We start from the raw sequence: 14034 nt of genomic DNA, 5'->3' as shown, positions 1-14034 counted from the left end.
GTTATGGAAATACAATTTATACTCCTTTGGATCTTAACTGATCAAATACTATATGCCATGGACATATGGTGTTAACATTAGGTGTTAAATTTTCAAAATAATTATCACCAAGCATCTTTTCTTGATTAACTCATTGTGAAGATTAAGGATTTTTTTTTTTTTTTTTTTTTTGGCTTTTTAGGGCCACACCCATGCATATGGACGTTCCCAGGCTAGGGGTATAACCAGAGCTGCAGCTCCCAGCCTGTACCACAGCCACAGCAATGGAGGCTCTGAACTGTATCTGTGACCTACACCACAGCTCACAGCATGTCACATCCTTAACTCACTGAGTAGGACCAAGGGTCAAACCCACATCTTTATGGATACTAGTCGGCTGAGCCACAATAGGAACTTCAGATTAAGAATCTTACAGTGAAGAGATTGTTTAAAATGCAACCTAGCAAATTTTTTTTTTCATAACAGCACCAAACAGGAATCAACCTAGATGCGTATCAACTGGAAAATGGACAAATCATGGCTTAGCCATGCAATGGAATATTCAGAAATAAAAAGAAAAACTTCTTGTGCACAAAGACACGAATAGATCTCTAAATCATTATGTTAAATAAAAGAAATGAGACCCAAACAAGTACACAAGTACAAACTGTGTAATCCCACTTAAAAAAACACTTGGAATAGGCAGATACTAACCTCTGGTGATTGAAATCATTAGTCATTGCTCTGAAGGGCCTGACTAAGAAGAGTTATGAAAGAACTCTCTAGGATGATTGAAATGTTTGTTGTTTGATGCCTTTTCCCAGACTGGCTGAACAATATACTTAAGATCTGAGCATTTCGCTCTATATAAATTATTAAAAACTTTAAAAATCCAAATAGCATTTTAAATGCTAAAAACTGTGCTAAAAACAGGTATGAATAAAGGGAAGTACAAACATGGAGGAATCAGTGAATAGCTTTAAGGAATCAGGGAAAACATCATTGATATTGGACATTGATTTTGAAGGGTGAACAAGAATTTGCCATTTGAAGAAAGACATTTTAAAGAGAAAGCAGAGAATATTCATTTATTAATTCCTTAATTTATTCATTTGCTCAAAAATTATAATCCATTTAGTTTCTGCTTGGTGCAATTCTAGGTCCTTATGACTTGGCAGTAAAAAGACAAGCAGTCTTTGCCTGCAGAAAGCTTATCTCCTAATGGGGAAGTTGACTCATGAATTTTATGGAATTTTCAGGGAAAGTTGAAAAGTTCATTGTGATCAGAATGTGTTGGATGGTGAGAGATAAGGTGGACTGTGGTAAATTAATTGGAATCAGATTAAGATTTAAATGTGTAATAAAGGAGTTTAATATTTACCTTATAGTCATAAAAAAGTCCAGTAGAAATTTAAATTGTAAATTGATATGGTTATAATTTTTAAGGAAGACTTTTAGTAATTTAAGGACAGCAATTAATGATAAAATGATAAAGAAAATGCTGTTTCCATAGTGTGAGCCAGGGCTGGCTTAGAACTCAGTATGTGTACTTAGTACTTAGACATAGTGCTCAGTACCTGTGTCACCTTGTATTTTTGAGTCTATGGTAGGCAGTGCTAACTCAGAAAAATACTATTCTTCATCAACCCAAATCAAGGCTTTACATACAAGATAATCTTTATCAAAAATAGATTTTGCAATGTTATTAAGCCTCTTTGTAATTCCTGGACTCCAGAAGGCATTTCCTGGGCCAGTAAATCAGGAGCCCCAGTAGAAAAGGGGGTAGGAGTGGATTGGAGACCAATCCAAAGTAGAATTATTTGATTACTGGATAAGAGAAAGATTGATAATTTTAGATTGCCAACCTAAGTGTCAATACCATTCATCAAAATATTGTAATAGTAATGATAATTAATATAGGGCATAGCAGTGTTGGGGAAATGTGATAGCAAAGTTTTAATGAAGATCTCACTTACACACCTCACTAGCTAAATTTTCGTGTTTACTTCCCAGCGAAATTCTGTAACAGCTCTGCTGATCAGTTTAGAAAGTGAAGAGTTTTTCTTTCTAGGCTTTAATTCCTTGCCTTCTAATTAGGTCAGAAATTCTTGCTTTATGGCCAGATGTACCACAATGTGCTAATCTCAGAGTTTTCCTAAAATAAAGCCTTCCTTTTTTTTCTCAGATTATGACCCAAAAGTTAGTCTTCTTATCCCCAAAGTTTTTTTTTTCTTTAAGTATAGTTGATTTATAGTGTTGTGCCAATTTCTGCTGTACACACAAAGTGACCCATTTATATATGTGTGTGTGTGTGTGTGTGTGTGTGTGTATATATATATATATATATATATATATATATTCTTTTTCTCATACTATCTTCCATCATGTTCTATCCCAAGAGGATTGGATATAGTTCACTGTGCTATAGAATAACATTGGTTATTCATTCTAATTGTAATAATTTGCACCTACCAACCCCAAACTCCCAGCTCGTCCCACTACTTCCACCCTCTTCCTTTGCAACCACAGGTCTCTTCCCTATGTCTGTGAGTCTGTTTCTGTTTTGTAGATGGCTTCATTTGTGCCACATTTTAGATTCCACATATAAGTGATATATGGTATTTGTCTTTCTCTTTCTGACTTCACCTGGTATGAGAATCTCATTGTATCCATGTTGCTGCAGATGCTATTATTTCCTTTTTTATGGCTGAGTAGTATTCCATTGTATATCAGTACCACATCTATCTTAATCTATTCCTCTATTGATGGATATTTAGGTTGTTTCCATGTCTTGGCTATTGTAAATAGTCTTGCAAAGAACTTTAAATGATTTTTTTTTCTGTCAGCATTTTCCTCCAAATATACTTATGCATAATAGGTTATTAGCCATGGATGCTATATCTTTCAACTTATTATTTATTTTATCATTAAGTTTGCTATGGGTATTAGCAATATCTCTAAAACTCACTTTTTATTTGCCTTGTTCTGGTTCCTAGTAACAAAGTATAGAAGGGACTTTCCTAGGTAATGATTATGACTATTATAATTAAGAGAAAATGCAAGAAGATGCATTTGGACTTCTCAGGCATAGCCAAATACTGAATTATCCACAATGACTAAAAGAGACAGCTCAGACAATTAAATCTCCAAATGAATGCTACATTTATATTAAACAAATCAGTTAAGGATAGAAATATAGCTTTTACCTTTTTCTTGCTTACTCCATAAACCATTTAATAGATGTTAATGCAGGGAAATAATGAAAAAAGAAGGAAACATGCAGACTGAATAATAATTGGTTAATCAGTACCGCAAAATTGAAAGTTATTTCTACTTCAAGGGCAGCAACAATGTGTCAGGTAGGTGGTAAAAAGTTTCTCCTGTGTCTGACAAGGAAAGCTCCTTTTGCCTGTACCTGAATATATGGCAAAGCAATGTCTTCCCAGACTTCTTTGCGCTGGCAGAGACTGGCCTCCTAGTAACTTGGACTTTTGTTTATGCTGCAGAGAAAATGAATATTCCATATAAATGATTATAATTGTCTTCTCATTGAAGAGACATAAACTTGGAATTCAGTGCTGTTTTCTTGGGTAAGTAAACAATTTTGGAAGGAAGTAGAATTAAATTTTCTCTATTTTTTTGCAAATAAATTGTTGGTACAAAATTAATAAATTGTATAGAGATTTCACAAAACATTTTTTTTGAGTGAAGTATTTTAGGTTGAAATACTTCATTTTTCTCTTCATTACTGTCGTCATACTATTTTCCCCCTGAAACATTATTTTTAATTTTTTTTATAAATATACTATGTTTTACATATAATTAGGGTAAATTTCTTCAATAATCAATGCATAAAATTGGATTTTTTTAGCTGAAGTTTTCTTATACATTAGTTTATCTGCTGTTTTGTGGTTATTTGTTTTTAAATATACAATTTTTAAGTTAACTAAAGCCCTGAGGGCCAAATGGCAGAATCTTCCCCTAATGTTAAAAGAGTTTCCCGGAGTTCTCATTGTCGCTCACTGGAAATGAATCTGACTAGTGTCTGTGAGGTTGCAGGTTCGATCCCTGGCCTTGCTCAGTGGGTTAAGGATCCAGCATTGCTGTGAGTTGTGTGGTGTAGGTCACAGATGCAGCTTGGATCTGGCATTGCTGTGGCTGTGGTGTAGGCTGGCAGCTGCAGCTCTGATTTGACCCCTAACCTGGGAACTTCCATATGCTGCAGGTGTGGCCCTAAAAAGACGCACGCAAAAAAAAGAGTTTCTGGCTGAAGATGACCACTTTGAAAATTGGCAAGTTCTGCTTCAATAAGAGTGGAAATGTGTATTTTCATGTCACTTTCCTCTTCATAGGAGTAACTGTTTCAGCTCTGGAGCCCTGACTTTGTATCCTAGCACAATCTGGTGACTTGCAGAAGTTACTTATGCTTTCTGTGTCCAGTGTCCTGTATGTAAACTGGGAATAACAGCAGTGTCAGGCCTCAGGAAGTGCTATGAGGGTAAAGGACCACGTGTGCACCACATTATCAGGGACCACCCAAGGTGGGCCTGGCTTAGGGTGCAGTGGAGGGTGCACTGCTCATTTCCTCTGACCTCACACCCATGGCTTCCATGTCACCTGCCAACTTCCCTCTTTCATTCTTTTTCTTTCCCTTTGGTTTCGTTCACGTCTCTGCCTCCTTTTTAAAAAAAAAATAATTTTTATTTTATATTGGAGTATAATTGGTTTATAATGTTGTGTTAGTTTCAGGTGTACAGCCAAGTGATTCAGTTATACATATACATATGTCCATTCTTTTTCAGATTCTTTCCCATATAGGTTATTACAGAATATTGAAAAGAGCTTTCCATCCTATACAGTAGGTCCCTGTTGATTATCTGTTTTGTATATGGTAATGTATATATGTTAATCCCAAACTCCTAACTTATCCCTTCCCTCCGCCTTTCACCTTTGTTAACCTTAAGATTGCTTTTGAAGTCTATGAGTCTGTTTCTGTTTTGTATGTAAGTTTCTGTCATTTTTTAAGATTCTACATATGTGATCTCATATGATATTTGTCTTTGTCTGACTTACTTAGTATAACCATCTCTAGGTCTATCCATGTTGCTGCAAATGGCATTATTTCATTCTTTTTTACAGCTGAGTAATATTCCAGTGTGTGTGTGTGTGTGTGTGTGTGCGTGCGCGTGCGTGCGTGCGCATGTGTGTGTGTGTACCACATCTTTATCCATTCCTACCTCCTTTTTATCTTCAGCTCCATTAATTTCTTTAGTATAACCCTTACCTTTAAATAGTCACCAGCAATGGCTGAATTTTACCTTCTCAAATTTTCTCTCAACTGCCCCTTCCTTTCCCCTATTGTCAGTACCTTCCTTTTCACTCTGGATATACTTTACATTTTACTACTACCGGAGTTGCTTTAGGGTACTAATCTATTTTGGAATTCCCACATTTATGAACCCTGAATGGATTCCCCCGCATGAAAAATAATGAATGACTACTGAGTCTGACACCCATGAGCCCAGCATTTTCTTCCTTTCTCACCTGTAACTAACTCCTCTACTGATTTGTCAGCTTTGCTATATGTCAGAATCACCAATGGAGGTGTTTTAAAAAACCCATGCCCGGGTGCATTTCTGACCTAATTTGGTCACATTATCTCGGGGAGGAATTTAGACATCAGACATACTGTCCTTTAAAGTTCACCAGAAGATCCCAATGTATAGCCAAGATTGGCAACCAGCCTTGGAGCATACTAACTTTATCATACTCTGTTAATAATAGTCTCTTTCAGCATACGTCGTCAAAACTTCTAGTGGTAGACCACAAGCTCTTTCGAACGGGAAAAACATCTTTTCAGTTGTCTTTGAGATCAGTTAAAAAGTCAGCTAAAAATCTATCATAGTATCTTGCACATAGTGGAGATAAATTCCTAAGCCTTGTCAATACCTGTATCTCTGCATACTGCACCACTCCTGGACTTCCTGATTGCATTTATCCTGCAGAACCATATTCTACAGTATCTAGGTGTCCTTACATGGCTGCAATCAGCTCTGTTTTGGATGCTTTTTAGTCTTCCCAGACTGAATCCTCCTCTTCTTTCATCCCGTATCACAGTATCTCAGCCTGGGACAACTAATCTGCCAGGAGAAAGTGAGATTATGGAGTCAACAGAATTGGGTAGGAGCAAGGGTAACCCTCAGAACCTCAAATATATTGGTAAAAGTTAGATTAGATTATTTATAGATGGTCTCTGTGAATCCCTGAGACTAGGACTCTTGAAAATTGAGTATTAATGATTTTTATCTTTCACAATCTCATTTTTTTACTATGTTGTTTTCGTCATTGATTATGAATTGACAGCTCTTCATACTACTTTTCTTTCTAGATATTTCACTAAAGATGCTGTCTATCACATCAATTAGTTTATGATAACGATTTTGCCAGTTAGAATATCTGTTTCAGAACAGTTGGACTGAGGAAGAAACATGATAATTATTTTCGTTCATTGATTCCTAGGCAGTAAATGTGCTATGTTGGTCTGAGTTTAAATTCTCTATTATAACTGAAAAGAAAATTATTTCAGTAGATGTTATATTTGATGTATCAAATTTTAGGCTTATAATTTTTTTTAATTGAGTGAAAAACTGGCATAAACACTCCTATTTTGACCTGAAAGTGTTCTTGAGTGGAATCCTAGTGTCAGTGTGTCATCCATCTCTTGCCGTGTTACCTCCCAAGCAGACACAATCTCCTATGGAGAATGGGAGTCAGGAAGGATTGCAAGAGAGAGATTCACCCCACAGTGGTTCTTTTGTCATCAGTTATTCTTATCTGGCTTCATAATATAGTTGGAAATGGAAATTGAATTTGTAACTCAGGAATAGTATCTCCCCAGTAGATCCTGTAAAGCCAAGAAGAGGCAGGTAGAACTGTATGTTAATCTTTTAACATGAATGACATTTTGATTTCATTGTAATAATGTCAGCATCTCTAAGCTTGGTATCTCTCATGGATTAATTTCATAGGATTGCCTTAATTTTTTATGTGTATATGTATTATATCAGCAATTGGCAATCAGAAAGCTAGCAGAAATTGAAGTGAGGGTGACTCATTTTTGAGCTTAACCGTTGTTTTCCCTCAATATCACTTTGGTGTCAATGTAATACAGTAAAAGCATTAAAAATTTTTTTTTATTTGAGTAGATTTGCCGTCACAGACTCAATTTACAAACTTGATTAGTTGTGTTATTATTTAAGCTTTAATACAAAGTTTTTCCAAAAGTAGCCAGTTTTTGGAATTTCCATTGCAGCTTAGCGGTAATGAACCCAACTAGTAACCATGAGGATGCGAGTTCTATTCCTACCCTTACTCAGTGGGTTGAGGATTCAGCATTGCCACAAGTTTCAGAGTAGGTCGCAAATGCGGCTCAGATCTGGTGTTGTGTAGGTCAGTAGCGATAGCTCCAGTTCAGCCCCTAGCCTGGGAACTTCTATTGCCATGGGTACAGCTCTAAAAAAGACACACAAAAAAAAAAAAAAAAAAAGAAAGCAAAGAAATGTAGCCAGCTGTATGTTTTATAGCACCCTGAAATGTTGTGTTAGATAAGTTAATTTTTTGAGTTTTTGTTATCAGAGGCTTTTTTTTTATCAGTGGTTAAACACAGGAACTATACTGTAAAATATTCACTTAATTCATTATATATGTCATTCACTGATCTTGAATGACATAAAAACAGTGGAATCCTAGAACTAGGTTGTACTAGCTCACGAGAGCCAATTGTTTATATGGAATTTACAATAAAAATATTGTATATTGTATTATTACTTATAAATTACATACTATAAATCTTTTATATCATTAAAATTTATAACAGTTTGTGTTTATATAATTTTGTTTTTATTGAGACAGTTGTTAAACACTTTCCAGTATACCACAAGTGAGCCTTGGTGATTGAACCATTTCTATTTACATGGATGTAGACTGCTTGAATGAGTATTATATGAGCTGCTCTTCTGTTTTTTATTTTTTGGCATCTTTAAACTCAAGATCCTAAGCTGTTAGAGACCACGTACTTTAACAACTTTATTGAGATGTAACTCACACACCATACAATCCATCCATTTAGGGTGTACAGTTCAGTGTTTTTAGCAGATTTGTAGGATATAAAAATATCACTGTCACCTAATTTTAGAACATTTTTGTCCATTCTAAAAGACACTTGTACCCATATGCAGTCATCTTTATTCTCTCTTCCTCCCAAGTCCTAAGCAACTAATAATTTACTTTATGTAAATTTGCTTCTTCTGGACATTTCATATGATAGGAATCATAATATGTGATTTTTTTGTGTCTGGCTTCTTCTACTTATCTTGATCTCTTCCAGGTTCATCCATGGTATAGTATGAATCATTATTTTTTCTCCTTTTACTTCTTTGTATGATTATTTTTATATAAAGTCTTTATTTATATATATTCATCAGTTGTTTCTACTTTTTTGACTATTATGAATATGCTGATGTATTATGTATAATACATAATACAATGTATTGTACAATATTTTATATGAGTGTATATTTGCATTTCTATTAATATATACAAAAGCATGGGTTTATGAGTCATCTAGTAAGTCTATGTTTAATTTTCCACGTTACTGCCAAACTTTCTAAAGCAACGGCATCATTTTGCATTCCCATCAGCAATGCATAAGGGTTCTAATTTCTCCATTATCTTCACCGGTATTTATTTTTATTTATGACAGTTGTAGTGAGTGTGACTCAGTATCTTATTGAGGTTTTGATTTATATTTCCCTGATTACTAATGACACTGAGCAGCTTTTTTTGTGTGTTCTTAAGCCATTTGAATATCTTCTTTAGAGAAATGTCTATTCAAATTTTTAATCAATTTTAATTGGATTATTTGTCTTCCCATTACTGAGTTGTAAGTGTTTTCATGTATTGTGGATGAAAATCTTCTGTTAGATATAGGATTTTCAAATATTTTCTCCCATTTTTGTAGATCGGTCATCATTTCACTTTTTGGTTTATAGCATTTGCAGTATGGATTTTACAAAATTGGTGCAGTTCAATTTATTAGTTTTTCTCTTACTGCTTTTGCTTTTGGTATCATAACTAAGAAGACCTTGCCTTAAAAAAGATTACAAATATTTACTCCTGATTTCTTGTAAGACTTTAAAGTTTTAGGTCTTATATTTAGATCTATGGTCATTGTGGTTTAATTTTCATGATGTGACATAGAGATTATATTTCACTCTGTTGCATTAGGTATCCAATCATCTCAGCACCATTTGTTGAAAAGACTATTCTTTCGTCATTGCATTATCTTGACACTTGTGTTGGAATTGAATGGAAAACAAGTTTATCTCTGGAATCTCATTTCTATCCCTTTGATCTATATATCTGTTCTCATGCCAGTACTATGCTACGTTTATTACTTTAGATTTATAGTAAGTTTTGAAATCAAGTGTGAGGTCTCCAGTTTTCTTCTTTTAAAAGGTTATTTTGTTTTTTCTTGGTACTTTGCAGTTACATAGGAATTTTAACTTATCAATCTCTGCAGAAAAGCTAGATGCCTTTTTAATTGCAATTGCATTGAATATGTAAATCTTTTTTTTGTCTTTTGTCTTTTTAGGGCCTCACCTGTAGCATGTGGAGGTTCCCAGGCTAGGGGTCTATTTGGAGCCGTAGCCGCCAGCCTATGCCACAGCTACAACAATGCCAGATCCAGCCTCATCTGCGACCTACACCACAGCTCACGGCAGCACTGGATCCCCAACCCACTGAGTGAGGCCAGGGATCAAATCAACAACCTCATGGTTTCTACTCGGATTTGATTCCATTGTGCTATGATGGGAACTCCCATAAATCATGTTTTTGAATATTGCCATCTTAACAGTACTAAGCCTTCTGATCCATGAATATAGGATGTCTTTGCATTTATTTAAATCATTTTAAATTTCTTATAAATAATGTTTTGCTGTCAATATACAAGTTTTGCTCTTCTTTTGCTAATGATAACTTTGCAAAATCTAAATTTATAACTAGTGTTCTTTTTTAATGTAATTGTGGATAAAATTATTTTTTTCTTATTTATGGTTCATTGATAATTAATAGAAATACAGTTGATTTTGTATATTGATTTTGAATTTTAACTGTGCAAAATTCATTTATTAGCTCTAACAGTTTTTTAGTGCATTCCTTAGGATTTTTATATACAAGATTATGTCATCTTTAAATATAGTTTTACTTCCTCTTTTCCAATCTAGGTGCCTTTTGTTTCTTTTTACTGATTAATTGTCCTGACTAGAACCTCCAATACAATGTTACATAGAAGTGGCTCGAGCATTCTTGTCTTGTTCCTTAGATGGAAATGATTCAGTCTTTCATCATTAAATATTAATTGTGAGGTTTTTAAAGATGTTCTTTATCATATTGAGGATTCTTTTCTATTCCTAGATTACTGAGTTTTTTTAAGAAAAGTATACTCTTTCTATCAAATATTTTTCTTCATCTGTTGTGGTGATTGCATGCTTTTTGCCCTTAATTCTATTATTATGATAGACTACATTAATTCATTTTCTTATATTAAACCAACCTGGGATTATCCTACTTGGTTGTGGTACAAAAGGTTAGATTTTATTTGTTAATAGTTTTTTGAAGATTTTTATATCTATATTCATAAATATATTTGTCTATAGTTTTTTCTATGTGATGTATTTAGTTTAGATATAAAAGTAATCTTGGACCCATAGAGTGATTTGAGAAGTGTTTTCTCATCCATTTTTCTAGAAAACTTTGTGATGAATAGACCTTAATTCCTTGAATGTTTAGTCTAGTAAAACTCTGTGAACCTGAACTTTTCTTAATGAAAAGTTTTTTTCATGACTAATTTTGTCTCTTTACTTGTGACAAACTTATGCAAATTTTCTATTTTTCTAATCCCAATAATTTGTATCTTCATAGGAATTTTTCATTTATATGATTAATTTATTAGCATACAGTTTTTTATAATATTTTTAAACTTAAAAAAGTTTTTGTTAGGTCAGTAGGGATATTCCTTTTATTCCCAATTTTAGTAATTTGAGTCTTCTCCCTCTTTTTCTTGGTCAGTAAAGCTAAAGTTTTGTCCTTTAAAAAAACTTTCATTTCAAATGAGGCAACTGACAAGGGCTTAATCTCTAGAATATACAAGCAACTTATACAACTCAACAGCAAAAAAGCCAACAACCCAATGGAAAAATGGGCAAAAGACCTGAATAGACACTTTTCCAAGGAAGAAGTACAGATGGCCAACAAGCACATGAAAAAAATGCTTCATATCACTGATTATTAGAGAAATGCAAATAAAAACTACCACGAGATACTACCTCACACCAGTCAGAATGGCCATCATTACTAAGTCCACAAATAAATGCTGGAATGGGTGTGGAGAAAAGGGAATCCTCCTGCACTGTCGATGGGAATGTAAGCTGGTACAACCACTATGGAGAACAGTATGGAGGTACTTTAGAAATCTATACATAGAACTACTGTATGACCCAGCAATCCCACTTTGGGGCATGTATCCAAACAAAACTTTCCTTAAAAAAGCCACATGCACCCGCATGTTCATTGCAGCACTATTCACAATAGCCAAGACATGCAAACAACCCAAATGTCCATTACAGATAATTGGATTAGGAAGATGTGGTATATATACACTATGAAATACTACTCAGCCATAAAAAAGAACAAAATAATGCCATTTGCAGCAACATGAATGGAAATAGAAACTCTCATATTGAATGAAGTCAGAACGAGGAAGACAAATACCATATGATATCACTTATATCTGGAATCTAATATATGGTGCAAATGAAACTTTCCATAGAAAAGAAACTCATGGACTTGGAGAATAGACTTGTGGTTGCCAAGAGGGAGGGAGAGGACATGGGATGGATGGGTTGCTTGGGGTTAATAGATGCAGACTATTGCCCTTGGAATGGATTAGCAATGAGATCCTGCTGTGTAACACCAGGGACTATGTCTAGTCACTTATGATGGAGCATGGTAATGTGAGAAAATAGAATGTATATATGTATGTGTAACTGGATCACCATGCTGTACAGTAGAAAAAAAAATTGTATTGGGGAAATAATTTTTAAAAAAGGAAAAAAAAGAAAGAGGAAGGGTACAAAAATCAAACAGTAAAATGCAAGAGATTACACTGTGAGACCCTATGTATGCAGTAAATATGTAAAATCGTGTGAAGTGGATGATTTTCATGAAAAATATAAACTAAAAATAAAAATTTATAAAAATTTAAAAAGAATCCTTTTTTAAGATTACACATATAAATGGTGTCATATGATGTTTGTCTTTTATCATCTAACTTCACTTAGTATGATAATTTTAGGTCCATCTGTATTGCTACAAATGGCATTATTTAATTTTTATGACTAATATTTCATTGTATATATGTACCACATCTTCTTTATCCATTCCTCTGTCAGTGGATATTTAGGTTGCCTCCATGTCTTGGTTGTTATAAATAGTGCTGCAATAAACATTGGGGTACATGTATCTTCTTGAATTATGGTTTTCTCTAGATAGATACTCAGGAAAGGGATTGCTGGATCATATGGTTGTTCAATTTTTATTTTTTGGACGAACTTCCATACTGTTTTCCACAGTGGTTGCACCAATTTACATTCTCACTAACAGTGTAAAAGGGTTCCCTTTTCTCCACACCTCCAGAATTTATCATTTGTATTTTGATAATGGGCATTCTGGCTGGTGTAAGGTGAGACATGGTAGTAGTTTTGATTTGCATTTCTCTAATAAGAAGCAATGTTGGGCATTTTTTCATGTGTTTTTGGGAATCTGTATGTCTTTTTTTGAGAAATGTCTATTTAGATCTTCTGCCCATTTTTCTATTAGGTTGTTTGTTTTTTTGATATTGCATTGCAGGAGGTGTTTGTATTATTTTGGAGATTTATCCCTTGTCAGTCACTTCATTTGCAAGCATCTTCTCCTTTTTTGTAGACTGTCTTTTTGTTTTGTTGATGGTTTCCTTTGCTATGCTAAAGCTTATAGGTTTCATTAGCTCTCATTTGTTTATTTTTGCTTTTATTTCCTTACTTTAGGAGACAGATCCAAAAACAAGTGCTACAATTTAGTGTGTTTTGTCTATCATTTCCTCTAGGAGTTTTATAGTATCATGTCTTACACTTAGGTCCTTAGTCCATTTTGAATTTATTTTTGTATATGGTGTTAAAGAGTGTTCTCTTTTGATTCTAATTACTGGGCCTTAAAAATACATTTTAGAATAATTTAAGAAAGTGATATTGATGGCTATAAGTTGTTATAAATCTAAAAGATGACGTTAATGAGTAAGCATGATTAACTATGCCTGTTATCATTTTTTATATTTCTTAAAGTTTTATATGTAAAAAATGTACAAAATGATGAGATATTATATCATGAATTTTTAAACTTTCCTATCTAGATGATTTGGTTCAGTTTATCGAAATATTTTTGTCTAATGAACTTTACATGTTAATTTTATATATTTAATACGTATTCCCTTATTATTAATCTTGTGCCTTTCTTTTCTTTTCTTTTCTTTTTTTTTTTTTTTTTTTGGTTTTGTTTCCAGGATGGCATAGGGGTAGATGAGAAGCTGTCTTTGCGGCGGGTAGCTGTTGTTGAAGATTTCTTTGACATCATCTATTCAATGCATGTGGAAACAGGGCCAAATGGAGAACAAATTCGGAAACATGCTGGACAAAAGAGAACTTACAAAGCAGTAAGTTTAAAAAAAAAAAGAAAAGAAAAAAAAAGTAAAAGGCGTGCACGTTAAAATTTCATATTATATGCTTATTAAAGATGGGTTAAATAATTAGGAATATTCTGACTTCAACATAAATGAGACCATGTCATGGTCATACCCAACATTTAAACTATTATTATTACTGATTCTGCTTTGGTTGTATGTTCACTAAGTCTATTGACTATAATTTAAACTTGTTTCTAGAATTACCACTTTATTTTCTC

General features: G+C 33.8%; 1 protein-coding gene across 5 annotated transcripts in view; it reads left to right on the top strand.

The window, feature by feature from the left end:
• The window catches only part of NOL4 (nucleolar protein 4), a 456396-nt gene that overhangs the window by 99373 nt on the left and 342989 nt on the right, over positions 1-14034 (top strand). For 4 of the 5 annotated variants that reach the window (XM_021096221.1, XM_021096222.1, XM_021096224.1 and 1 more), the window contains exon 2: positions 13637-13786. In XM_021096221.1, coding sequence (XP_020951880.1) covers positions 13637-13786 — 150 coding nt within the window. Of the gene's footprint in view, positions 1-3485; positions 3570-13636; positions 13787-14034 lie in introns of all 5 variants that reach the window. The other variant, XM_021096225.1, reaches the window with a different exon arrangement.

The sequence above is a fragment of the Sus scrofa genome, chromosome 6, assembly GCF_000003025.6.
Source record: "Sus scrofa isolate TJ Tabasco breed Duroc chromosome 6, Sscrofa11.1, whole genome shotgun sequence".
NCBI classification, from domain to species: domain Eukaryota; kingdom Metazoa; phylum Chordata; class Mammalia; order Artiodactyla; family Suidae; genus Sus; species Sus scrofa.
This window is presented reverse-complemented; position numbering and strand designations above follow the sequence as displayed.